General features: G+C 50.6%; 1 protein-coding gene across 1 annotated transcript in view; it reads left to right on the forward strand.

Moving 5' to 3' along the window:
• The first annotated feature begins 1,270 nt into the window (after positions 1-1,270).
• ASIC2 (acid sensing ion channel subunit 2) overlaps positions 1,271-24,047 on the forward strand; it is a 303,957-nt gene continuing 281,180 nt past the window's right edge. Inside the window, exon 1 of the mRNA XM_088519896.1 lies at positions 1,271-2,081. Coding sequence (XP_088376022.1) covers positions 1,518-2,081 — 564 coding nt within the window. The 5' untranslated portion in view covers positions 1,271-1,517. The remainder of the gene's footprint in view (positions 2,082-24,047) is intronic.

The raw sequence follows: 24,047 nt of genomic DNA on the forward strand, positions 1-24,047 counted from the left end.
TTGCAGCCAGCTTGGTGGAGGGTGGGGAAGGAAGCCCATTCCCACCAGAAGCGTGTTGCAGAGGGGCAGTGCTCCCCTCCATGCTCTAGGAAGAGCAGGCAGCTCAGGAGCGGGGCTTGTATGGCCACCGTGCCCTGAGCTCTTGTAACTGGTTCACGAGTTCCTTGGCTCTGCTCAGACCTGCCTTCTCCATCCGTTCTGGAAAGGACGTGGCAAAGTGGCCATCCCCATGACAAGCCACTGCTACTTGATTTGGGGCCCTAAAGCCACTCGTGAAGCAAGGACTCCCTCCAAGGGCCTCCAGGGATCTAGATGGGCTCCATCTAGAGCAGAGGTGGAGGAGGAACCGTCTTCTGCATCGATGGAAAGTTCTACATGGAGGGAACCAACTCAGTGTGGCAGCTCCCACCCAAGTCTTTTAGTCTCATCCTGCCTCAGTTTCCCTAGTGCAAATGGAGATAAATGGAGATTTCTCAGTATCTGTTGGGTAGGAAACCTTCCACAATTGCTCCTCCGTCCAGCTCCAAGCCTCCCAGCTGAGCTCACATCTGGGAGCATCTCCCACCAGCAAACCCCATCGCAGCTGCCGTTCAGAGGCAAACTGAACTCCCAGAGATGCTGATGGACCAGAGGCTTCTGAGTCCTCTGCGGGGTGAGCCCGGAGGCTACAAGAGCTGCTGGCTGGAGCCTGCTCTGGTCCTGCTGCCTTGGTGCTTTCTGCCCATGGAGCTGAGCTGCAATTTTTCTCCTCCATTTTTTTAATCCTTTCCCTCGCCCTTTCTCCTCTGCCTTCTCTTGCATCCTTCTCCTAAAGGAGCTGTCCGCCTTGCGCTGTGAAAAGCCCTCAGCAGCAACCCTGGCAGCACGAGGTGCGTTTTCCAGCGGCATTTTTGGAGCCTCCCCGACCCCACAAGGACATTGGGGGATGGAGGGGTGGGAAGAAGGACGAATGCCTGAATCAGCAGCTTGCAGCACCGGAGCAAGAGCAGACCCGCACAGCCGGTCGGCGAGCCCCGCTGCTCTGCCGTGCATCAGCCGGGGAAGCGGCATCCTTGCGCTTTATGCACTACTTAACAGGCTGCAAGCTGCCTCCACTTGCTTTAAGCTCTCTCCCTTAATCTCATGTCGGTTTGGCGCGCGTGTGCGTGCATGTGTGTGTGTGTGTGTGTGCAGGGGGAGGACCGTGCTTCCATTGGCTGCGCGCTCGCTTCCCACCCACATCCCTTCCACATCACCTTGGTGTCTCCCTAAATAAAACCAGCCCTTCTTATCGCGCCGAGGAAATCAAGAGCTGGAGTTTGAATGGATTTTATATCAATATTTACCCCCCGGAGATGCTGCTGAGCTCGTAGGACAAGCTTGCAGCAGCTCGCCTGAGCCTCTCCGTCCTCTCCCTCCCCTGCAAGGGTTTAATTACTTCCAAGAGGGGAAGGGAGGGGAGGGGAGGGATCTGGAGACGGGTGCTTGCCGAGACTGACCCGTAAAGCGCTGCCAGGATTTAACCAGCTCCATCCCTCATGGATCTGAAGGACAGCACCAGCGAGGGCAGCATGGGCAGCCTGCAGCCTTCCAGCATCCAGATTTTTGCCAACACCTCCACGCTCCACGGGATCCGTCACGTCTTCGTCTACGGGCCGGTGACCATCCGGCGCCTGCTCTGGACCTTGGCCTTCGTGGGCTCCCTGGGCCTGCTCCTGGTGGAGAGCTCAGACCGGGTAGCTTTCTACTTCTCCTACCAGCACGTGACCAAAGTGGACGAGGTGGTGGCAAACAGCCTGGTCTTCCCTGCCGTCACCATCTGTAACCTCAACGAGTTCCGCTTCTCCCGGCTCACTACCAACGACCTGTACCACGCTGGAGAGCTCCTGGCTTTGCTTGATGTCAACCTGCAGATCCCGAACCCCCACCTGGCTGACCCAGCTGTCTTAGCCATTCTGCAGGAAAAGACCAACTTTAAGCAATACAAACCGAAAGTTTTCAGCATGCAGGAGTTCCTGGCACGGGTTGGCCATGATCTCAAGGATATGATGCTCTACTGCAAATTCAAAGGCCAAGAGTGTAGCCATGAGGACTTCAAAACTGTGAGTATAAGCAGACCTCCTGCTCCTGTTCTCTTCTCGGGGCGTGCAGACAGCAGCGGTGTTGTAGGACCGAGGAGGTCCCTGGCCACGGTGCACGGGCACGGTGCCATGCGTGGATGGTGCCTGCTGGCTCTGGCGTGGCAGGGACGGAGGAAGCAGCCTGTTGAGCTGAAGTTTGCTTGCTTGAGTCTTTGTGCGCCGCTTGGCAGCCACGGGCAGGAGCAGCCGCTGCCAGGCCTGTTTTCCTAGGAGGCTGCTTGGTGTCGCCCAGGGTGTCCCATGGGTCCTGTTGAAGCACTGGGCAAAGGACGGGTAGTGAGAGTCTCTTGCTGTGGTCAGTGAATATTAGCCAGCTAAGGAGATGGATGGATAGAGACCGGTGAGAAAGGCAGGTGCTTTGGGGATGAGCTGAGCTCAGTCCCTTCTCCAGTGGTATCTCCCTGGGTGTCTGTAGATGTGTTGAAATTGTGGCTTACAATCGAATGGGAAGGGAGATATTTCTGCTTGTTCCTCATGGTCATCCCTCCCAGCCTGCTGTGTGACGTGGGTCCCTCCCCGGTGCTCTGTTAGAGCAAAGGAAAAGCAAAAGCGATGTGGCCCTGCTCCGGTGCCGGGCGGGCAGGGAGGTGGGGCGAGCGGGGCGGCCGGCGCTCCGTACGGTTCCGGGTGACATCCTGGTGGCCGTGCACGCTGCCAGAAGGTCCCTGCATGAAAACGAAAACCCAAACCCGGGTTGCCCAGAGGAAGTGATGCCAGGCGGCGGTGCGGGCGGTGGCGGCGGGTGGCGTGTCCCGTGCGGCGGCTGGGGGTGACGGCGCCGTGCTGGGAAGGGGCAGGAGGGGACGCAGCCGCGGGGTCTGCGCTGCCCACGTGCCCTGGGCTCTGCGCCGCGCTGGGGTCCTTCTGTGGCTGCTTCGGCAGGCCGGGGGGTTCGGTAATCGAGGAGTCAGGGTGTCTGTGTCCAGCAAGAGGAAATATCCTGGGTCTCTGCTTCGGGATCTCCCACCTGATAACCCCAACTGACTCATGCTACAGTCATTGCCATGGGATGGGCTGTCCTCTCCTTAAAGGCCGGAGTAGGAACATTCCATTCTATGTCTCTGCTGCAGTCTGTGCATGCCCTGGACTCCCTTCCCATCCCGCCCAGCCAGGCAGGCTGCTCCTCTCCTTCTGCTCCTTGGGCAGAGCTGAGAAAAGCTTGGGTCGCTCAAGGTATCAGGAAGGACATTTAAAGAAAGTGTTGCCAAAGAATAGCCATGTGTGACTAAAGACTGCAGATAGCGTCCTCATAAGGGAAGGGAAGATGAGAAACAGATGCAAGAGTCCAGGGGGGAAAAGCTGGGGGAACAAGGAGGACAGAAGGAGGGACCTTCCCCCCAGCACGGCAAGAGAGTGGGGAGAGGGAGGAACCCTGCGGGCAGCTGCTCAGCCCTGTACCCTGCACCAGGCAGATTTGGGTCTCCAGGCATTCCCTCGGGCTAGCGAGGAGCAGCACCCAACGAGCAGCTCAGCAGGCCTGGCCTCCGCACAGGCTTTACCTCTAAGAGACTGCAAGCACCAAAAAGTGTCTGTCTGAAAGCTGTGTAGGTCTTCCCCAGGAACCCTGATGTAGAAGCCTTGGGGCTGCCTCCATGTTGGGTCAGAACCTTGATTTCTGGATTAATTTTGAGTTTAATCATCAAAGACCTGTTGCAACATTGCACAGAGGCTGTGTGACATCCCAGCCCTCTATTCCACAGCATGAATAGTTGGCAGAGGTGAAGCACCATCAATGACACCTGATTTATTTACCATCCTGGTAGGGAACATGAAGTAAATCTCCGAGCAGTTTTGTAACACGGCATCCTGCTGAAGGACTCCCATTGCGTTTTATGCTCTCCAGATTCATGCATCTGGGAGCAGAAAAGGCAGGCGTGGTGCGGTGGGAAGCTCCATCCAAAGCGCTTAGTTGTGCTATCAGATACTCCTGAGGACTGTGGTGTAACATTGCCCCGCTCGGCTGTCACTCGCGGTGCGGGTGTGCGCTGGGCGCAGTGTGTCCCTGCAGCAGGAGAGCGGGAGCTGCAGTGGGAGCTCCTGACACACAGGAAGACACGACTTTACCCTCCTTCCTCCCCCACTTCTCCCTTCGTGTCCCTGTCACCGGCTGATTTCTGAGCTGTGCTTTCCTTCCCCTCTCTCTTCCTTCTCCTCGGCATAGTGTCTCGCCAGCAGTGGTTACCTGTATTCGGTCTGCTTAGAGGAGCGAAGCCCCTCAGCTTTGCTGCAGAGCCGTCCATGGGGAATGGTGAGGGTTTAGAGGGTGCGCGCCGATCCCTCGGCGGGCATCGCGATGCACGGAGCAGCAGACGACAACACAGCCCGCGCTGCAGGCAGAGCGACGGCAGCAGGCTGGCTGAACACCTCTTAGCAAACCCTCAGTGTGCGAGCAGCAGCAGCCAAGCAAAGTCTGTGCATTGCGTGTGCATTGCTCCTCTCGGGAGGTCTCTGCTGAAAAATGACCTCAGAGATGGCATTTTCCTAGAGGGGCTGTGCTCACGCTGCGTGGGCAGCCTGGTGGCACTAAGGCCATGCCATTGCACTGCTGATGTGGAGCCTGAATTTCCTGGGCATCTCTGCGGTTGTGCTAGAGCAAAGCCTCTTTCCTGGACATCTTGTCTTGGATCGCGGTCCTCTGCTGTTCCAGGGTGGGATGAATGATTTGCAATGGCAAAAGGAGTCTCGTAAGGTATTTTTTCGTGCATAGCACTGCAAGCGTGTGCTCCAGCATGGGATATGAGCCTAACAAACCCTTTGGCCCCACGGTGTAAGAGGAGGAATGACTAAGGGATAGCTCGAGTGATGGGGGCCGAGAGCAGCAGGGGCCATGGGATATCTCGCTGCCGCCTCGCCGAGGACGTCCGCCAGCAGCCGGGCTTCACCCCCTGTTTGCAGGAGGTGGCAGCGGGGTGTGTTTTGGAGCGTTAGTGCTTTTTTCCCATCAGGTCATTTGCTAACTGGAATGTATAGTGTGTGCTTCCTCACACATCCAGTTCATTTCAGCAGTAACACAATAACTTAGCTTGTCTCTGCTATGCCTTCATTGTGGGATGCCTATTTATTTGCAGTGGCCACAATACAACTCATTTATTTTCAATATCCATTCTTACCAGTAGACAGTGTGCACATAATGGAGAGCCCCTTATGAAAATACTTCTATTGTGAGACACTAGTACCTGTCAGTCTATCTTCTCTCATGCATTTCTTTTTCCCCATTTCTCTCTCATATGTCAATAAGTGCAGTATTTAGTAAATACCTGGTCCATGCATGTTCTCATCCTCTATTCTAGAACTTCCATGGTGGTTCATGGAAAGCATGGTGGTTCTTTCATTTGGACAGACCTTACCTCTTTTATGTTTTTTCCTTCTATTGATCACAGCTGTTTTGCAAACTTTGCAAAAAAGCATTTACACTGGATGAAACAACTCCCCTAGGAGAGAGCATTCAGAAATGTGACTGCAGCTCACTGCTGGAATGTGGGTGAACCGAGGCTAAGGCATTGGTCCCACTCGAGACCCGAGCAGCACAGCAGCAAACACTTCCTCGGTTTTCTCTAAAAAGGCCTGTGTTTTTGCCCAGGTTGAGCTGTTTCTTGGCTGAGCACACTTCCCTCCATCGCTAGCACTTTGAGATGAGGCATAATCTCAAGATTTGGGATGCTTCAGAAATGAGCACATCTGAAGTATCAGATGCAGCTGGAGATCAGAAGGCTGCGAGTGCGAAGGGAGATGAGATGCAGCGAGGAAAGTCACAGCAGTTCTCAGTGTAAGAGGCAGCTGTGGGCTCAGATTTCCCTCCCTTATGGCCTTGGTTACGTGGCATACCCAGCCGCTCGGTTTGGGGGAGAGGCAGGACTGCTTTCCCCTTCACCCAAGTTATGCATCAGGCTGCAGAAAGGCAGCTCCTCGGCTTGCAGTTCATAGCTCACCTGCCCAAGAATTCCCACTCCAAGTGGATCGAGAGGGTGAGCAAAAAGAAAACAGCACCCTGGAGAGAGGGTAGAGGTTTTTTGTGGTGAAGAAGAAAACCTGCGCAAGAGATATGTCACTGGAAAGGCAAGGAGGGGGGATCTCTTCATGAGGGCTGCAGAATTTTTATAGACTTTGGAGGGAAATCCCATGGGGGCTTCCCAGGCATTGGAAATATCTCTAAGTCTGGCTTCCTCCTGCACATCAACTGTCCTACATGAAAAATGGGGAGAAATTGCCTTTCTCTCCAAGCCAGGGAGAATAGAGGCGTTGGGAAGCTGTGAGGAGGCAAGGTTGTGAAAAGCAGGAATGAGGATGATAGATGTCTGTGAGCCGCCGCGTCCTCTGGCCTCCTTCGCCCGTGGCTGTCTGTGACTAACCGAGCTCGGCTCACAGGCTCTCCTGACAACCGGCCTGCACAGAGGCCTCCTGGGAACGGCTGCTTGGCAGCAGGGGAGGAAGGCTGCAGTCACAGAAAGCATCCAGGTGTGCTGTGCTCTTTCTACAGGACTCGAACATACACCTAGTCATGCCAGAAACTCTCAGCGAAGGCCAGGAAAAGACCAGGAACACATTAAATAAATAAATAAATAAACAAATATGCCCTAACAAGCACTGCCCTTTGTCACTGCATGGAGCAGCTGACGTGTTCACAGCTCTGATTCCTTAACGGATCTGTCATTGCGTCTCGCTGTGAGCCCCTGTCCCCGCTGCTGGAAGCATCCCTGTTTGCTCTGCAAGATGACCGAGATTCCCAGATGCAGCGTTCAGCAACTCCTGCTTCATAAAACGTGTTTCAGCTTCCAAGGGGAGAGCAAGGTCATCTGAGGAGTTTATGTCTCCTCCAGCAGAGCTGCTCCACATGGTGAGTCCCTCCTCTGCCTTTGCAAAATTTTTTGCTGAAATGATTTATCCCTGGTGTGTCAGGCAGACCGACTTCCTTCTCTCTAAGGGGTCCTACAACTGCCCCGTCTCAAAGGCTGGCGGCATGAGGATGAGTGGCCTGCTAGATGATGTGACAAGGTGGGCCCTAGCAGGATGTAAGGTAGATATGTTTTCATCGTGCCCTACCACGTTTTTGTAGCAAGAAATAGCAAGCATTTGGCCCAGTTTCAAACCTTGTTTTAGCACTGGTAAATTCAGAGGGGTTTGCAGCAGATACAAAGCACGCAGCCTGACTCTGATGACCTGAGACAACAACATCTTCTGTCCTCCTTGCCTGATGCTCCTGTGGCTCCAGGGCAAAGGGTGATCTGAGGAGAGAGCCCTCAGTAACAGTCCCAGTGCCAAGCAGAGCTGAGCGATTCACGGCAGACCCGTTCCCCCTTGTTGGCATCTCTGGATGAGTCTGATCACAAATCCAGCATGCTAGATGGGCAACTTCCATGTGACCTGCAAATTGGTGCGAGGAAACTTCTTAGGGACCACAAACTCAACAAGCTGAGATGGAAAATGCTAGAAGAGGTGGGCACTTCTGTGTCCATCTGCCATGGATTAGTCTATGAGACCAGTACCAGAAAGAAAATTGCCCCTTGGAGGTAAACAGAGTGTGAGTCGGTTAAACAGATTGACACCAGCATGCTCAGGACCCGTCAAGAGACAATTTTCACCCAGCCGTGAATATTTAGAATGGAAGCATGTCCTATTATTTGAAGAACAGCTGAATTGCTTTCATCATTTGTTGTTGTTGTTGTTGAACAAAGGATTTAGTCTGTGTGTTAAGTCAGGAAGCTGTGAAGAAGTGAACGGTAATGGAAAATGTGCATTGCTCACAGTGAAAGAGAGGAAAGGAGATTTAATCCGTATTTGCTTAGGTTTCCAGAGGGGAGCTGGTCTCAAAGGGAACCTGGGCTATCCAGGTGTTTTTAAGAGCCACAGAACTTGCTTGGCTGCTTGCTCCTGTCACACGAGTCATTTCTGGGCTGACATTTTTTTTCTTCCTCTGTTGCACTGGTCCCCAGAGATGGGGAATTTGGAAAGGAAATTGCAAGTGAAAAAGACCAAGACAAATTCAATGTGCTCACCTGGTGCTTCCTTGCTCTGAGCCCAGGTCTCTTTGCCCTGTTCCTTGCAGGCTTTGCCCAGGCAGGGTGAGCTTTGTGACAAGTCCAAGCGTTTTCCTTCCAGTCACTGATGAGTTTGTTCAAATCTCACTTTCAGGGCAAGTTTCTTGGGAAATGGAGTTGCCCTGAGGGAATCTAAAAGTTCTAGGTTTGTTTTCATTCCATATCACAAAACATGTTGAAGGCCAAAGATTTTAGTAGGATGGTGTTTTCAGGGGTGACAAGATTTTGATTTATGAACTAATGCAATATAAAGATGGGCATGAAATTAGAAAGTGATTGCCTTTTCAAAGGTTTTGATGGAATCGAAGGAGGAAAGTCAAAGCAATCCATCTAAGACAACTTTTTGTTTCACATTCCACCCATCTCTTTCCAAGCTCCGTGAGACCCCTGTGCTCACACAGTAAAGGACAGTCACACAGGGACTGCCCCCTGGCTCCTGATCCTCAGCCACATGGCTGAGCCCATGACAATGATGCAAACAGTGTGCTCACCTGAGCATGGGAGGAAAGGAGATGAGAATAAATAAACCCAAGCAAATGCTCTCTTACGACTTAACTACATTTGCTTTAGGCAGGATAATGGTGCCAGAGGCAGGACAAAAAGGGGCTGAATCCATTGAATAGACTGGGGGAAGAGCTAATGGGAGGCATTAATGTAAGCTTAACCCTTGTGCAGCCAAGAGCGCACTCCGCTGCTCCCCGGCACTGGAAAGGCCGGTGCATCCGGACACATCCATGGGACAGGCTGTGTTCCTCCCGCCGCCGCCTGCTCCGTTTTGGGAGAGCCGCACGCGAGACCCGTCTTTGCCTGGGGTGCACAAAGCAGCAACCTTAGCTGCACTGTTAACTCATCCACAATTTTCCATCTGAGCAAGAATATCAGAGGCCTTTTCTTTTTCTTTTTTTCTTTTTCCTGTGAAAATACAAACCAAAAATATTACTGTGAAGTCTGCTGGGAATTGCAGATGCAGAGGTTCCCATTTTTCTCTGGGCACACTGCCTGGGATATGTTTCCCAGAATAAAGCATGATCTCCTTGCTCACTAAGACGTGATGCCTGGTTAGAGGAATCACATAATCCTGATGTATTGAACTTTTGCTTTGGAATATCTCAGGATTGGGGATTCTTCCTTTCAGCGATAAGAAACAAAATCTCTCCACTAAGGGAAGTTTCTTGAAAATTCTTGTTGCCTCTCTATTTTCCCATCCAAAAATCTTTATGCAAAGAAGTTGGGCCAATTTTCCTAAGTAGCATGACCTGCTAGCATGTGGATGTCACATGAAGAAAAGGGTTGATGTTTTAGACATAAGCCCTCTACCTGTTGGCTGCCCTTAATAAATCCCACAGTGACCAACCATCTAAGAGACGCTACAAAAAAACTTTTAAGTGGCCATTACCTAACGCTAAATCACGATGGAGCATCTCCTGGAACACACGGGACATCCACATGGATAGCAAATGTCCCTGTCAAGGCAGTGCCGACAGATTGCAATGGAATGGCACACGTGCTGCTCGCTGCTCTCCACCTTTGCGGAGTGCACGTTAGCACAGGAGCACGAGCAACGCGACAGCAGAGCGACGCCGTCCAGGAGCACGAGCAACGCGACGGCAGAGCGATGCCGTCCAGGAGCACGAGCAACGCGACGGCAGAGCGACGCCGTCCAGGAGCACGAGCAACGCGACAGCAGAGCAACGCCGTCCAGGAGCACGAGCAACGCGACGGCAGAGCGATGCCGTCCAGGAGCACGAGCAACGCGACGGCAGAGCGACACCGTCCAGGAGCACGAGCAACGCGACGGCAGAGCGACGCCGTCCGCGCGAGCCGGGGCAGCGGGGACAGGCGTGAGGAGGAGCGGGGGGAGAAGGGGAGCCCGGGCTGACCTGCCAGGCCTGGTTGTGCTGGATCCCAGCGGAGTCTGCCTGCAGCCTGACTAAGGACTTTAATGAGGGCAAGGGCACGCTATTAGCCGTGATTATTGCATCCTTCCCTGGTGAAAAAATGGTCTCCTCATTATCACTTGGTAGTAGACAAAGATCCTTAGAGGAAATCAAGCCTATGATGTTGTGTTTGTGCATGCACATCTCTCCAGAGGAAACTAGACTGAGGAGGGAAGGGGTTTTTCTATGGACTTTGTGCACAATGCTAGAAAAACTGCGCAGTTGTCTTGGTCCCAGTGCAAGCAGGATGGGGAGCTCCTGAACAACCCCTTCTCTGCTGCCTGCGCTGGTGGTTTATCTCCGGGTGTGCTGGCACGTGGAGTGAGCTGAGCCGCGGGTGTCAGCTCCCTGCTCGCAGTCTGCGCTGCTGGATGGCAGGGCTTGAAGCGGCAGGTGAAATAAGGAAGAAAAGGGAAAGTGCAGAGCAAGAGGGGAAGAAGGAAGGAGAGATGGAAATGGGAGAAAGCTGCCTTGTTGACATGGAGAACTTGCGCCGCTGAGTTTGCTTGGAAAAAATGAATAGAAGTAACCTGTGGTTTTGGAAACAGAGAGCGATGAGCCTGGAATTGGTCTGAACGTTCCCATTGAGAACTTTCCATCAGAAAATGCTGTCTGGAAGCAAATAAAAACAAAACAAAACAAAAAAAATAAAGCTTTCTTAAGGTTACATTCACTGAGATGAGATTTCCCCTAAGAAAAATGAAAGTCTTTTGTTTCAAAGCATTCCTATTTTCCGTTAAATTAACTTAAAAAAATCTCAGAGCAAAACCAATGGTAAAACCCTGGGATGTCTCATTAAACGGATGCTCTGACTTTCGGCTAGTTCTAATTAAGCATTGGAAAGACCCCCGGAGCTGCGAGACGCTCCATCCCTTGCAGCCCCTACCTGAGGCCTTGGAACGCGTGACTGGCAGGTCCGGTGCGTTCCAGGCTGTTTCACATGGTCCTGGGGGCAGAAGATGGCAGCGCATTGCTGCTGAAGGTGAGCTCTGAGTTCTGTGCTTATTTGTGGCTCATAACACAGGCTGCTTTCAAACGGACACACGCGGCTTTCAAAGGACACGTTTCAGTGCAAGGTCCCTTATGAAGGCCCATCCTCTGAGCTTTCTGGAGATAGATCTCCTTTGGTCTTATTTCCCAATAAAACAACGTTTCAGCAATCGCCTTTCATCTCGCTTTGCATTAAGGACTTTGAAAAGCATTGGCTAATTTTGTCTCAGTTTGAAAGAGCTATAGAAGTCTCAAAGACAGGTTTCTCAAAGCTTCATGATCCATAAGCTGACACCTGAGAGAGACCCAAACTCATGTCCACTGAGGAGAGAGAAGGGACAACAGTGACATTATACATTTTGTTTGGTACGTTCACCAAACGTAGCCCACTTCCTCCCAAAGCAGCCTGGCAATTGAGCACAGTGATGAGAAGGGCAGCATGCACGGGCTGTGCTACCTGTGGGAAATGGAGAAGCACCCCAGAGGAAAAACCGGGCTCATGTGAAGGAGACACGTGGATGTGGATGCAGCTAGTCCTGACTTATTCTACTTTTGCCTGGCAGGGAGTCCTGGGGGAGCTGGGGCAAGGAAGGAAGCAAAATACCCACGTCCTCAGGAGAACGAGCTTCATTAATTTTGCTGTTTCAGGAACAACTGATTTTAAAGTGGTTTTGCTTCTCATCAATTATGTAAATCATTCATTTCCTCCTGTGCATTTGCAACGACTACCATAGAGGCAAGAGTCTTCAGAGAGGAAAGTCACAGCTTCTCATCCAGCATCACATGAGCGAGATTTAAGGTGCATTTTTGCACAAAGCCTTGGATGTGTTACAAAGGGAAGAAAAAACCAGCAGCTGCATCCTTATTGACTGCTCTGCTGTCAGGAAACCAAACACTCACATGAGTGTATCTACCGATACACTCAACACTCAACCTGTTGGGTTATCAGTGTAGTTTCTACTGGAGGTACAGGCACTGCAGACTGGTTAATCACCACGTTGTCCAAGCTCATGTTGATCGATCATTACAGTGTAGCTTTGGAATTATGCTGTGGACTATACAGAGCATTTCTTGGGGACTAGAGCTTCCCTGTGCTGGGTGGTTTATGCAGTGCTTGCACACATGCCATCCCTTAGAAAGTAGGTGGGAATGCAGAAGAAGGGTTGGGAGAATGGAGACATCCTTTTATTTTCAGCTGGGGCCCAGGCAGATGGTGTGAGTGTGATTCTGCCTCCCTCAACCTGCAGGTGATGAAAGTCTCAGAGCAGTTCCTTGAGGTGTCCCTTCACTGTGCCTCTAGGGCCCAAGAAGAGAAAGCAGAGCACAAGTGTGCTCTCCATGGCACTGCTCATCAAAGACGATGCGAACGCGACCACCCGAAGCCAAAAGCACCCACGGGGATGACCCGCTTTGACTCCTAACGTCCACTCCAACGTAGCGCTCCCGTCCACGCTCCCCGTGGGCTACCCCGGCAGACCGGCTCGCGCTGCTGCGGCTGCGGCGCGCAGGGCTCGGCCCGCGCCGGCTCCTGCACGTCTGCACGGAGCTCCTGAGCGCACGGCAGCCGCTGGCCCGCGGGGAGGCTCCGCGGGGCCGCGCCGGCACCGCCCGCGCGCCTCCCTCCGAGCTGCCTCCCTGGGGCAAGGACTGTCTCTCTGCTTTATGTTTGTTATTAAGCATATATTTTTTAAATTGATTAAGAAATAAATAGGGGTTTCATTCCTATCTGCCCCAGAGAATGATGTGAGTTCTGATTTTGTGCAGAGACAGAAGAATATTCACTGTTCTAATTCAGAAGGAATTATAACCAAGCAGATTGTTCTACAGATATCTTTACTCAGAAACTGTTTTTATAGCCTTGCTTACTATACTTGCAAGTCAGGTACACAGGTACCTGAATATCCACAGTTCCTCCCAGCTCTGCAGACCCCACACACGGAGGCTGTTTAGCCTGCAGGAGCCAAGTAAAACATCTGCCTCCCTTCCAGTTGGAAGGCTGTTAAATGTGGAGGGGTATTTCTAAGCCTGAGATCACTGCTCCATTTTGTATGGTGTTGGCTGTTTGTTGGTATGATTAAGTGTCATGATTTCCCCCCCGTGTTTCAAGATAATCTGTAATGGTACTTCTTGCAGGAGGTTAAAATAAGGTGCAGCCACTGCAGGTAAATTCATGCTGCAAACCATTTCCAGACACCCAGTAAGGGCAATTCAGTTGCCAGGGATAGGGAAATGAGTTGTGCATTTATTCTGCCGCAAATCAGATATGTGCACATTCCCCATTTGCAGAGTAGTCCAGGAAGCTGAAGAAGAGATGTCCGTGAATTGCTAGGATGGTTATTGTTAGCTATTTTAGCTTGTATACTGGGTCCTTCCGTGCTATCAGGAGAAATAAATAGCATGCGTCAGGTGCGTTCTCGTAATCACACTTGTCTTTCAAAGCAGCCTCGCCACGCTTTCAAAAAAGCCTCATGCTAAACACAGTGAAAACAGAAAAGAGCCTCTAAGCTTCTCGCTAAGAAAACCTCTGCCTGCCCCTCCACCAAGCTCTACGCCTAAGAAAATTCGTGTCTCTGCAGTATTTCGTGGTCCCACTTGCAGTGGTTCCTCTTGGCTTCCTCTCAGGCACATCTGGGCTTGAGCCCTCCTTGCTCTGGTAGCGCGCGCAGGGTCTGCCCGGGCCACGTCAACACGGTGCTGAGAGCCGATGGTGGCTCTTGCTTCCCAGCTTTTGGGGACCGTGACGGGGCGGTGATGCGGAGGACGATGTTATTGCCTCGGGTGCTGCCGTGGTGCAGCAGGAGTGCCCCGCAAGGCTCTCGCATTGGGACAACGCGACGATTTCCCAAGCACAAACAACCCTTCAGACGTGTCCTTGGTTCAGTGGCGCCGTGAGCCAGGGAGCCTGGCTACTGCTCCAAGAACCCTGCAAGACTCAGCTGCTGGAAAACCAGGCTTAGCTCCGTGCTTTCAAAATCCTGGCTTTTAGCAAGTGGATAAATGACATTTCTTAAAAATGTGAACTCAGCTATGAAACAAATATTCCTTTCCTCAATGGGATCTATTCCTTTGCCTTGTCGTTTTGAGCTCCATCATGGTCGTTACCATGAAGTGGTAACTTTGTGGTAAGGAAGGTTAAGTGCTGAGGTTAAAACAGGTTCAAACATAAGCCAGAGTGCCCTTGGCAAAGACAAAAATGTTTTACTGGGGCTCATTCATCATTGCTTGACTGCTCCAAGTGCTGGAGTGGATAATTATTGTTTTTATATGCCTTTATGAGAGCTGCAAAAGAGCCAAAGGGAAATGTACCACCATTTTCCTCCTTTAACCCGTGTTCAACAACCAATAATAATGTTTAAGACCTCAGAGTGCAGTGCAAAAGATTTTTTTTTTTTTTCCCTTTTCAGGCACCAAATTGTCCTGCATGAGCCCCACAGAGTGGTGCAGGTTGAGCTCCACAGAGGAGGTTTCTGTTAGCCTGTGCAGTCGCAACTACAACATCTTGGAGTCTGTGCCAGGGAGCTGGACCCGCCTGCACAAAACCAGCTTCAACCTCTAGGAAGCCTTAGGGCAGCTGAAGGTAACACGGCTGCACAAAGGCAGTGCATGAAATACTTAGAAATGCCTGGGGACAGACACGCAGGGCCCCAAGCAAAGACACAACATCCCTCCTGATGCCACTAAAACGCCGTGAAGAATTTTTCCAGGCTTGCCCCAAGGGGAAGCTTTTCTCTGTGTGATGAAAAACCAGGGCAATGGGTTCTGCAATGTAGAAAGAGACTTTGCAGCCATAGGATGTAAAGGAAGATTCAGGAGCATCACAGATCTCAGATGTCACTGACCGAGGATCTTACTGCTCCATTCTCGTCCCTTCATGTTGTTCATGTTGATCCCAGCTGACATATTAGTTCATATTGGAGAAGTTTTGTGCACATACATAAACCTTGAGAATCATAAGGCAGAAGTCCTGACTTTCTTTTTTTTTTCTTTTCTTTCGTAAGTGGTTCCTTTATCTGTGTGTGCCTTGCCAAGGCCTTTTGCCAAGCTGTGTCTTGCAGAGATCAGGATACGCTAACGGCAGTGCAGAAAGCAGTGGTGAACTCTGCAGAAAGAACAGCTCCAGTCACACGCGTTCGAAAGGAGCCCAAGTGGAACAGGAACAGAGAGAGAATACAGGAGGATTAAGGAAAAGTGTTGCCTGTTTGAGGAGGGAAGATTATGAGAATTTAGCTTGTTTAAGCTAGCAAAGCAAAGGCTGCATGAAGGGCTGTGATTACTCTTTAGAAATACATCAAGGGGATAAGCACTGAGAAGGAAGCAGAGCTATTTAAGCAAAATGATGATGCGGCTTTGGAGCAAATAGGTATCAATTGGTCATAGATAACTTTATGCTGGAAATTAGAAGATTTTTTTTTTCTTAATGCTAGAAGGAATGAAATCCTGAAGCAACTGTTCAGTAGGAATAATGGCAATAAACAGCCCAGTAAGATTCATAACTAGGATCAGCACTCGCTCGTGGCACTGTGTGATGTGGCCGCTGGTGACACAGGAGGTGCCAGCTGCCCAGCCGGGTGCCTCGGGTGCTCTGGGAAGCCCGGCCCGGCCTGGCCGCTGGTGCACTAGGTTTGTCTGGGTTTGTCTGCTCTGGTTTGCAGCGCCGGGTATCAGGGAAACCCCAGCCAGCTCCTGGAAGGCTCTTGGACGCACGTGGTGGGAATCCTGAGGGTTTAGACCACAGGAGGATTTCAACGGGACTGGTCAGGACATGTGGCTAACTGAAGCCCTAGCTGGGTCTGAACGGAGCTCCTAACGTGTGGTCTATCCTCGTGCAGGTCCATCAGGTGCTAACTGTTGTTCAGCCACACTGTGGGATCCCATGTGGGGGCTGAACCAGCTTCTGAGGCTGCAGGTGTTTGTGTCGCTTGCAAAGACTTCCCCGAATAAGAGCGAGAAGCCTGTTCTGCACAAAAGCTCTGCCAAGCCTTGATCATTGGCACGTTAACATCGCAGCCGCGGGCAGCCCTGAGCCCTGGTTGTGTTTACACTGCGCAGGAGTGGCAAGAACCTCGTGCTGGGGCTGGGCACAGCCAGCCTGACCGAGAGCAGGACACCACATGTGGTGGGATTTGTGGTTTGCACTCGTATTGACAGAGTGTCAGTGAACCCCTGCAATGTTGTTGTACTCCACATGGTAAAAATGTGAATCAGAAAGATGGTCTTTGTGCTATATTGCTTAAAAATAATGTAATTTTATGTCTTGCTGCCTCTGAGCAGCAAGAGAGAGAAGGGGGGAAAATATCAGCTAGATTGATTCTGACCCATATAGCTTTCCACTACACACTACGTAACAAAGATAAAGAAGCGGAACTCTCATTTTAAAAGATGATAATACACTCCCTCCACAGAAATGAATTACTTGGTGTTGATTTCACCCACCTGGGAACTCTGATTATTGTCTTGTGAAACGGAGCACCTGGTCTATTATCCCATAAATAAGCAAGAGCAAATGCGCTGTGTTTTCATTACCAAGCATGTCTTCCCTACAGGGCTGCAGAGTGCAGGGGAACACACAGCAGCAAAGGAAAGAAACTTGGAAGTTTGCCCTCAGGTTTCCTAGGGAGCCAGGGCTGTGGTAACAGATACAGAATTTCTTGCTCTGCCCACGGGGTTCCCTTCCCACAGCTAAAAAGCGATTGTTGTTGCTATTAATTAGGGCTGTATGGAAACATTCACAGGCAAACCTGAAGCCACGGCAAACGCGCCCATTCAGGGTTATGCCACGGACTTCAACTGCGAGCTGGCTCCCTTGAAAGCTGCACGGAGATGCCTGAAGTGTGAGCGAAAAATCTGGCCTCAAATAACTCAGGAATACCCATGGTTAGGACGCAGCTCAAACACCAATTCAAAGGCTGCCCAGAGGTATTCTCTACCTGATTCAGAGAGGTTTTGCCTTCTTGTGAAAATCCCCAAATCCTCAGATGTTCAGGAGGGTATTGAGAGACAGAAAGGAGGTAGACAGAATGGGGAGTGAATGTGATCCTTCTAAAGATCCAGGAAAAATGAAAATGCATGGACTATGCGAACACTCCAGAGAGTGCAGAGAACACTCAACAATCTACTTTGTTGATAGAGAGGGCAATGCAAATTCATAGTTACTGTAGATAAACATGTCCGAGTTAGTTAATTCTCCCATCTGATGGTTGTGCTAATGATGTGATGACTAATAGAAATGGGTAGAAATGCTTTTCCTTTCTTCTTTGCCATGAAAGCCCAGACCACAGCATGGGCTGGAGGAGGATGTGTCAGGAAAGCCAAGGTGCAAAGGGAAGAGATGACTCAAACTTCAAGGGTCTCTGACTCCTGCTTGTGGGCAGGAGCCTTCAAACAATAAACCAGACTCAGATTTCAAAAACGTCTACTTCCATCTACTTGCCTGCATACACGGCGGCTGTTCAGACAAAATCAGCCCAAATTTAAAGTAGATCAAAGAGGATGAAGATCCAGAGATCCAGAGAGGATGAACATCAAGGCATGGGAACTTCAATGTCACAAGGTGCTTCCAAAAAAAATGACTTGGAGAAGCATCAGTGGGACCTTGCTGGTGGGTTTGAGGTCTCAAAGACTTATCCCCTCAAACTGAAATGCGGCCTCTGAATGTGGTTAACTCCTGTTAAGTAACGCCAAATATTTTTGGATACTCTGCTAACAATTTGCTCTGAATGGTCTTAATAGCATAAAGGCATCCTGGGCTCTCCTTTTAGGTCTCCCAGACCTAATTAACAGTTTAGGGTTCTGAAAAACTCCTTAGCATTTTGGGAACCCGAAAGGCCACACTAATGAACAGGGGATTCAGAGACAGAAAAATAACGTTTGTTGAGTCTCGGAGGAAGGCAGGTCTGCGGCAAGCTCCACATGAGGGGCCCGTGGATTATTTATGGCTCCACGCTGCATGCCGTCTCCCACTGGATGAACAAGTTGTTTGTTTGGAGACACCTCTCTCCACCGTGCTGGACCGAACCGCTGCAGGAGCTCCATGTCGCCGGGTGTCCGCAGGCACGGGGAGGTATCAGCCTGGCTGCCCGCGGCACGCGGGGCCGGGGTCCCCAGGGAGCCTGTTCCCTGCACCGGGCCGAGCTGCCGCTGCCCTGGCCCGTGAGGTTGGAGCTCGTACAGCTCTGAGTGCCAGGCAGCAATCAGCCGTTCATCCTCCCTGTCTAGACAGGCCTTGAACACGGTGCTGTTCTGAGTCAAGATCTTGCAGCTGGGGAGGTCCCATTCAAAGCCTCAGCTGATGTTTCCCCTTGGAAATGCTGCTCCTTTGGGATGCGATCCTGTCTGACTGGCACACTAGCCCCAGTTGCTGGTTTTCTGCTCCGTGACGGAGTCCAGCTTCCAGCACAAGGCATGACATGGGGCTGACAGCCAGTTTTTGTACCCACATCCCCTGCCCTGCTGAAGGTCCAGGTGCTCCCTCCTGCCAACAGAGCAGGAAGGCTGAGCATCCTCTGAGCCTCCCATCCAACAGCTCAGGCTGAAATCTGCCCGGGAAAGCTGGACCTCCCTCCCCCTCGCCCCGGTAAAATAAGTCAGAACAAAAAATATTTAAGAGTAATAAATGCAATGTACATTTCACAAATGGATGTGGGCTGGTTTGCAATTTATACCTGAAAAATGTCCATATTATAGACCTTGATATATTTTGTGTTATATTGGGCTTCACATATTAAATGTGATACCAAATAGGTTTATTATGCACACATATCATTAAATGCATACTTAGTGCACATTATATGTGTTTGTTATTATCCAATGCCATCTATTCAGTACAGCAACGTGTTAAAAATGAAAGGGATTAAAGCGATAAGTTGAAAATGTTTTAACTGTTTTAAATAAAATATTTTTTCTGGGAGCAAACAAGCAAGTCAAGGTGATTCATTCAGACTTTTCTCCCCAAGTGGCTTTCACTGAATCAAACTGACTCTTTGCGGCAAGATGCTACACATGAGATGAAAACCCTTCTCCTGTCGAGTGTCCTCTGCTTGCTTCCCCACCTCGTGCCTGTCACTGCCCGGCTGTGCCATGGACCCATGTGCCACCCAGGACGCAGCCGCCTCCAGGCCGGGGCCAGCACGGGCCCCAGGGAGCTCGGTGGGGTGCAGGAGCCTCCCGAGGGTTCTCCCTGAGTGCGGATGCCCTGAACATCTCTCCACTTAGCTTTGGGCTCTAGATGTTTGATTTCAGAACGGCTGAGGGATTTTGCTGAACTTTGGAGAGCCAAGGGTAAATGGAGCAGAAGGAAACTCAGGAGAGAGGCAGGCAGCTATGTTGCCTCCCTGGGAAAAACCTCCACGAGGCCCATCCGGGCTGGTTCAGCTCTGGCAGAACTCTCCGAAGCAGTTCTGGGTTCAGATGTGGTCACAAACACTGTCGCAGTCAGGGCTGCTTTCTTCAGCTGAACACAAGAGCCATATGGAGACTCCTGGGCAATCTGTTCTGCTGTCCCTTGGTGTCTGTAGGGTCACTGATGATGTCTCTGTTTATTGGGCAAGATGTGGCCCCAGGGGAGACCTAGGGAAAAACCAGCAGCAAGGCAAGGGACTCCAAGTGTTAAGAGACAGCAGACACCTCTTCATGCTGCAGTGGCTTCCACCAGGACGGTCCTCCCTGGGTGCACTAGAAAGGCTCTGCAGAGCTTTCTAGGTTTCCTCCTCCTGGTGCCCATCTTATTGGGCAAAAAACTGTGCCTCCTTCATGGCTAAGGATATAAGCTGAAAATGGGCCTCAGGGCTGCCTGCAGATCCCTATGGACCAGCTGGGATAACATATATATGGTGCCTGGAGCTTGCTCCTCCTCTGGGATCCATGCCATGGGCTCAGGGAATTGGAGGTACGAAGCTTCCTAGCCAGCACAGGAGATCGGGCTTAGCCAAGCCAGTGAGAAACTGAAAGCCTTGACAGTTGTGGTGTGTCACTGTCGCCTCTCCTTGTCCCTCCCTCGGTACGGAGGAAGGAACATCCTGTGTTTGTTCCCTCTTCTTAATTCGCCCTGAGTAGCTCTGAAAACCCAGCATGGGGCTGCAGCAGAGAGAGGGAGGTTTGGATTTCCTGGTGAGCAGCAGGACGGAACCAGCCATTAAAAGCAAATCCGCTTTGTATACTGTTCCCTGTGCTGCTAAATGCCAGGATTGCTGGGAGAGCAGGAGCTCAGTTTCTCGGAAGGAAGGAGGGTCACGCTGGTGCCAGCTGCCGGGACTGAGCGCAGGGAACGGTTCGTGCGTGGGTGTCACTGCGGCATTTACAGGGTGGCAGAGCAGGGCTGGGACCCACCAAGGCCCCGGGGACTCGCCCTTCTGCTCCAGCTGGAACCTGAACGACAGCAGCCGAACAGCAACGCTCCGCCAAAACTTGCTGCCGTTCCACGAGTAGCAAAATACAGAGGAATGAGGCTAGAGTGAAGCTGTCTACTCCTCCATCAAGATTTGCTCCCTCAGCCTTCTCCTGGCCTTACCCATGATGAGAGGCTTTTATTGAAATGATGAGGGCACCTCCAAGGCCCCCAAACTGGAATTTAGTGCTGCTTTTCACCAGGCTGGGAAAGCAGCAGGCTCTGTCCCAAGACCACAGAGCGATGATGGCCATTTCGTGCATATTCCCCAAATCTCACTCTTTCACTGCCTCTGGGAAAGTTAAATATTAAGTAGGTTCTATCTTTAAACCCTGCATATTAACAAAATGGAATAACCTGTGTTTTGAGTATGCTTCAGCTAGTATTTTAAAGAGCAATTTGCCATGAGATATAGCATCATATTTCTAGCTCACAGATGCAAAGACACTGAATGGTTTCCCCATAAAACAGAAGATGCCTGTAAGCTCCGTTCTTTTACAGGTCATATCCCTGTGAAGGAAATGGGCTCTTTTCTCCTAAAACAGGAGTTTTCAGATCCTAGTCTCAGGTGCGCATCCATAGATGCTGGATGAGTTTGTTCCTTGATGGAAGACACTATAGGAAGTGGACAAGATTTATGAGCCTTTTACGGCCTGGGATCCCTCATGTTTTAGTTAGCTGGGGAGAGGTCCCGTGTGCTGTTGTAAAGCACGTGGTGCAAGGAGGAGCAGTAACGCTCTTGAAGGTGCCCAAGCAGGGACACCCACGAAGACGAGAGCAATTGCCAAGAGCTTCCCTTTTCTCGTACGCCGGCAGCGCTGCTCCTGCCCACGGACTGGTTCACAAACGTGGGTTCAGCCGGTGGTTACAGCGCTCGGCGAGGCGGCAGGAAATCCAGGCTCCGGCTCTTGGCTCCTCTGGTGACGAGCATTTGTGACAAGCCATCACGAGAAGCCATTTTTGGCCATCCGGTTGGAAACTGTTGTAGGGAAGTGTGTGAGTTTTAAGCTCACCACCTTAAAGTGGAGGCTCTTGCAGATGAAGAAGCTGCAGTGAGAGTTTGGATCGTAATTGTTAGTATTAACACAGGATTGATGTGAACGTGATCTCCCACCAGCCCCAAGGGAGGATTTCGCTTTTTATCAGGGGGAAATTTTTCTGCCCCTCCAAAAGAATTAACTTTCCTAGACACATTCATTAGGGTCTTAATGACACCTTAATGAGAAGCAATGTAAATTTGTCCGTATGACCTTGAGAAGGCATCTCCTGTGAAAACTCCTTAGTTTGTCTCTCCCTCCAAGGTTCCCATGCTTTTTTCATGCCAGTCACATAGCAGATGCGGGTCAGACTTGTGATGATGAAGAAGCCCCTTCCCCATCCCTTCTAGGAGACTTTCATGGGGAAAGATGCAGTGTGAATAACCCTCATTTCCACTCGCAGCTGTAGGGTTTGTATTCTGGGCTGAACAGATAAACTGACTCCCTATACACAGCAGACAGCGCTCTAGAATTTCTTTCCAATTCTCTCCCCCACACACCCACCCTGGCATGACAAATAAGAGATTGTAATTCTCTGGGAGGCATGCTTTATGTGAAGCAATGTGTTTTCCTGTCCAAGCAGCTAAATATTATGTAGCAAGGCAGTTGATAGGAGGCTTGGGCAGTATATTCCTTGGCAGGCTTGCCATGATTTTCCGATTCACTGAGCTAATATGGGATGATTAAGGCAAGTCTTCCTTACTGGTTACTACTGTAATTTTTTTTTCCCTGCACTGCGTAACCATTTTCCAATTTACTCTGCACAAACAGGGCTGTTTTCTCCCTTCTCCATTAGGCCTTAGGTTTAAATTTTGGTTCTTTTGCATGTACTGATGGTGGCCAGGTGTCACAGAGAAGGTTCAGGGCCCAGGTCTGTGTGTATGTCTTGGTGTCCTGTTCTTAAACCTGGGAAACCAGAGATTACAGCCTGCGTCTGCTGGGAGCTGCAAATCCAGCCGGTTCTGCACTCCCGCCCCGAGAGAGGATACGCTGCAGAAGACCCCCCACTATTTCTGAGTTTGTTTTGAGAACCGTTAGCCACACTTACCCACCAAATGATCTGTGCTGCCCAAGCTACACAGCTGTGTGCTTAAATTATACTTGGGTCCCATTGGCAGTAAGGGTCTATAATTGTTACCTGTGTTTCAAAGGGAATTATTGGCATCTTTAGCTCTTACTGCATCCTCATGTGTTAATGCAGATATTAGCATTTAACTCGCTAACAGCATTGTCCTGACATACCCTGGAAGCTGTCCTGTGTTTAACGAGTCATAACATGCCCATTTTGTGGTGCAGATGCAGTCCTCTGCGTGGCCACAAGGAATTCCTCGTGCCAGCGCCCCGCGGCCGCGCAGCGCTCTGCCTCGGAGCCCGGGCCTTGCTCTTCGCCTGGGTCTCTGGGCCGCGCTGCCGGCTGCAGCGCTGACACCGACCTGGCGCCAACCAGGCACAGCCGGGCTTCTAGTCCAGGGCGTCAGGGACGCGGCAGGAGTGTAAGTACAGCAAAGACCAGGGGGGCTCTTAATGGCTTTTGCTTGTGGGAGAGAAAGTGTTAAGGCTACAGATACTATCCTGAGCCCCAGAACGGTTCATAGATGTACAGGATTACATTCTGCTTTCTTTTGGGGCGCAGCATAGCTACATCCTGTAGGGCAATCGGGTGCATGGATTCATCTGTTCCCTATTCAATTCATTGGAGGTTTTAGGGTGCAAGTAACTCCACGGCAGGCTATATAAACAGCATAAATTGATACAATAGCATAGCTCTAGTATAAATTCCCTGCTGTACTACAGGAGTGAGTTAATATTCCACATCAGTGGTAATGGTAGCTACATAACGACTGAGATGGAGAACACTAATATTACCAATATAGTCTTGATGACTATCACTGAATTTAGAAATCACATTATCCTCTGCATTTGTATTTTACAACTGTGCTCATGTTTATTTTATTTGCACTACTTGATGAGAGAACACGGGTTAGGAAAGACAGAGGAGAACCAGGTTATCAAGGGCCTGAGGACAAGTATAGGACACTACTTGCGATTGAACCAGGATAAGGGCAAAGGCAGGACAAGGTAAAGCATTTCAAATAGGGATGGATGAATATTAATGCACTTGCAGATAGAAAAAATCTGATCACACATGCAAGAAGTCATAGGAGAAGTGGATTTCTGTTGTCCTTCTTTAGCATAGGGAAGACAGAATTGAGAGGAGAGGATAAGGCTCAGAAAATACACAAAGAGGCTACTGCAGAGGAAAGGGGTGGTGGGTACTCCATAGCCGCAGGGGTAGAAATCAGCATGGGCGCAAGGAAGATTCGCACTTGTCATTAGGCAAATTATGGTAATACATTAATGAAGTATTTCAGTGAGTTATTTCAGACTCCAGGAATAGTCTGTCTCCACAGCTGTTAAGAATAGGCGAGATGCATAGATGCAGGAATGACATAGGCAGAACTGACTCCACTTGGGACACAAAACTGGTCTAAATCCCCTTTGATTCCCTCCTGTCACGACTGTGCTGGGAGTGTGAAGTTCCTGCC

The sequence above is a fragment of the Tinamus guttatus genome, unplaced genomic scaffold, assembly GCF_059628265.1.
Source record: "Tinamus guttatus ecotype Peru unplaced genomic scaffold, ASM5962826v1 Tinamus_guttatus_pri_ptg000075l, whole genome shotgun sequence".
NCBI lineage: Eukaryota > Metazoa > Chordata > Aves > Tinamiformes > Tinamidae > Tinamus > Tinamus guttatus.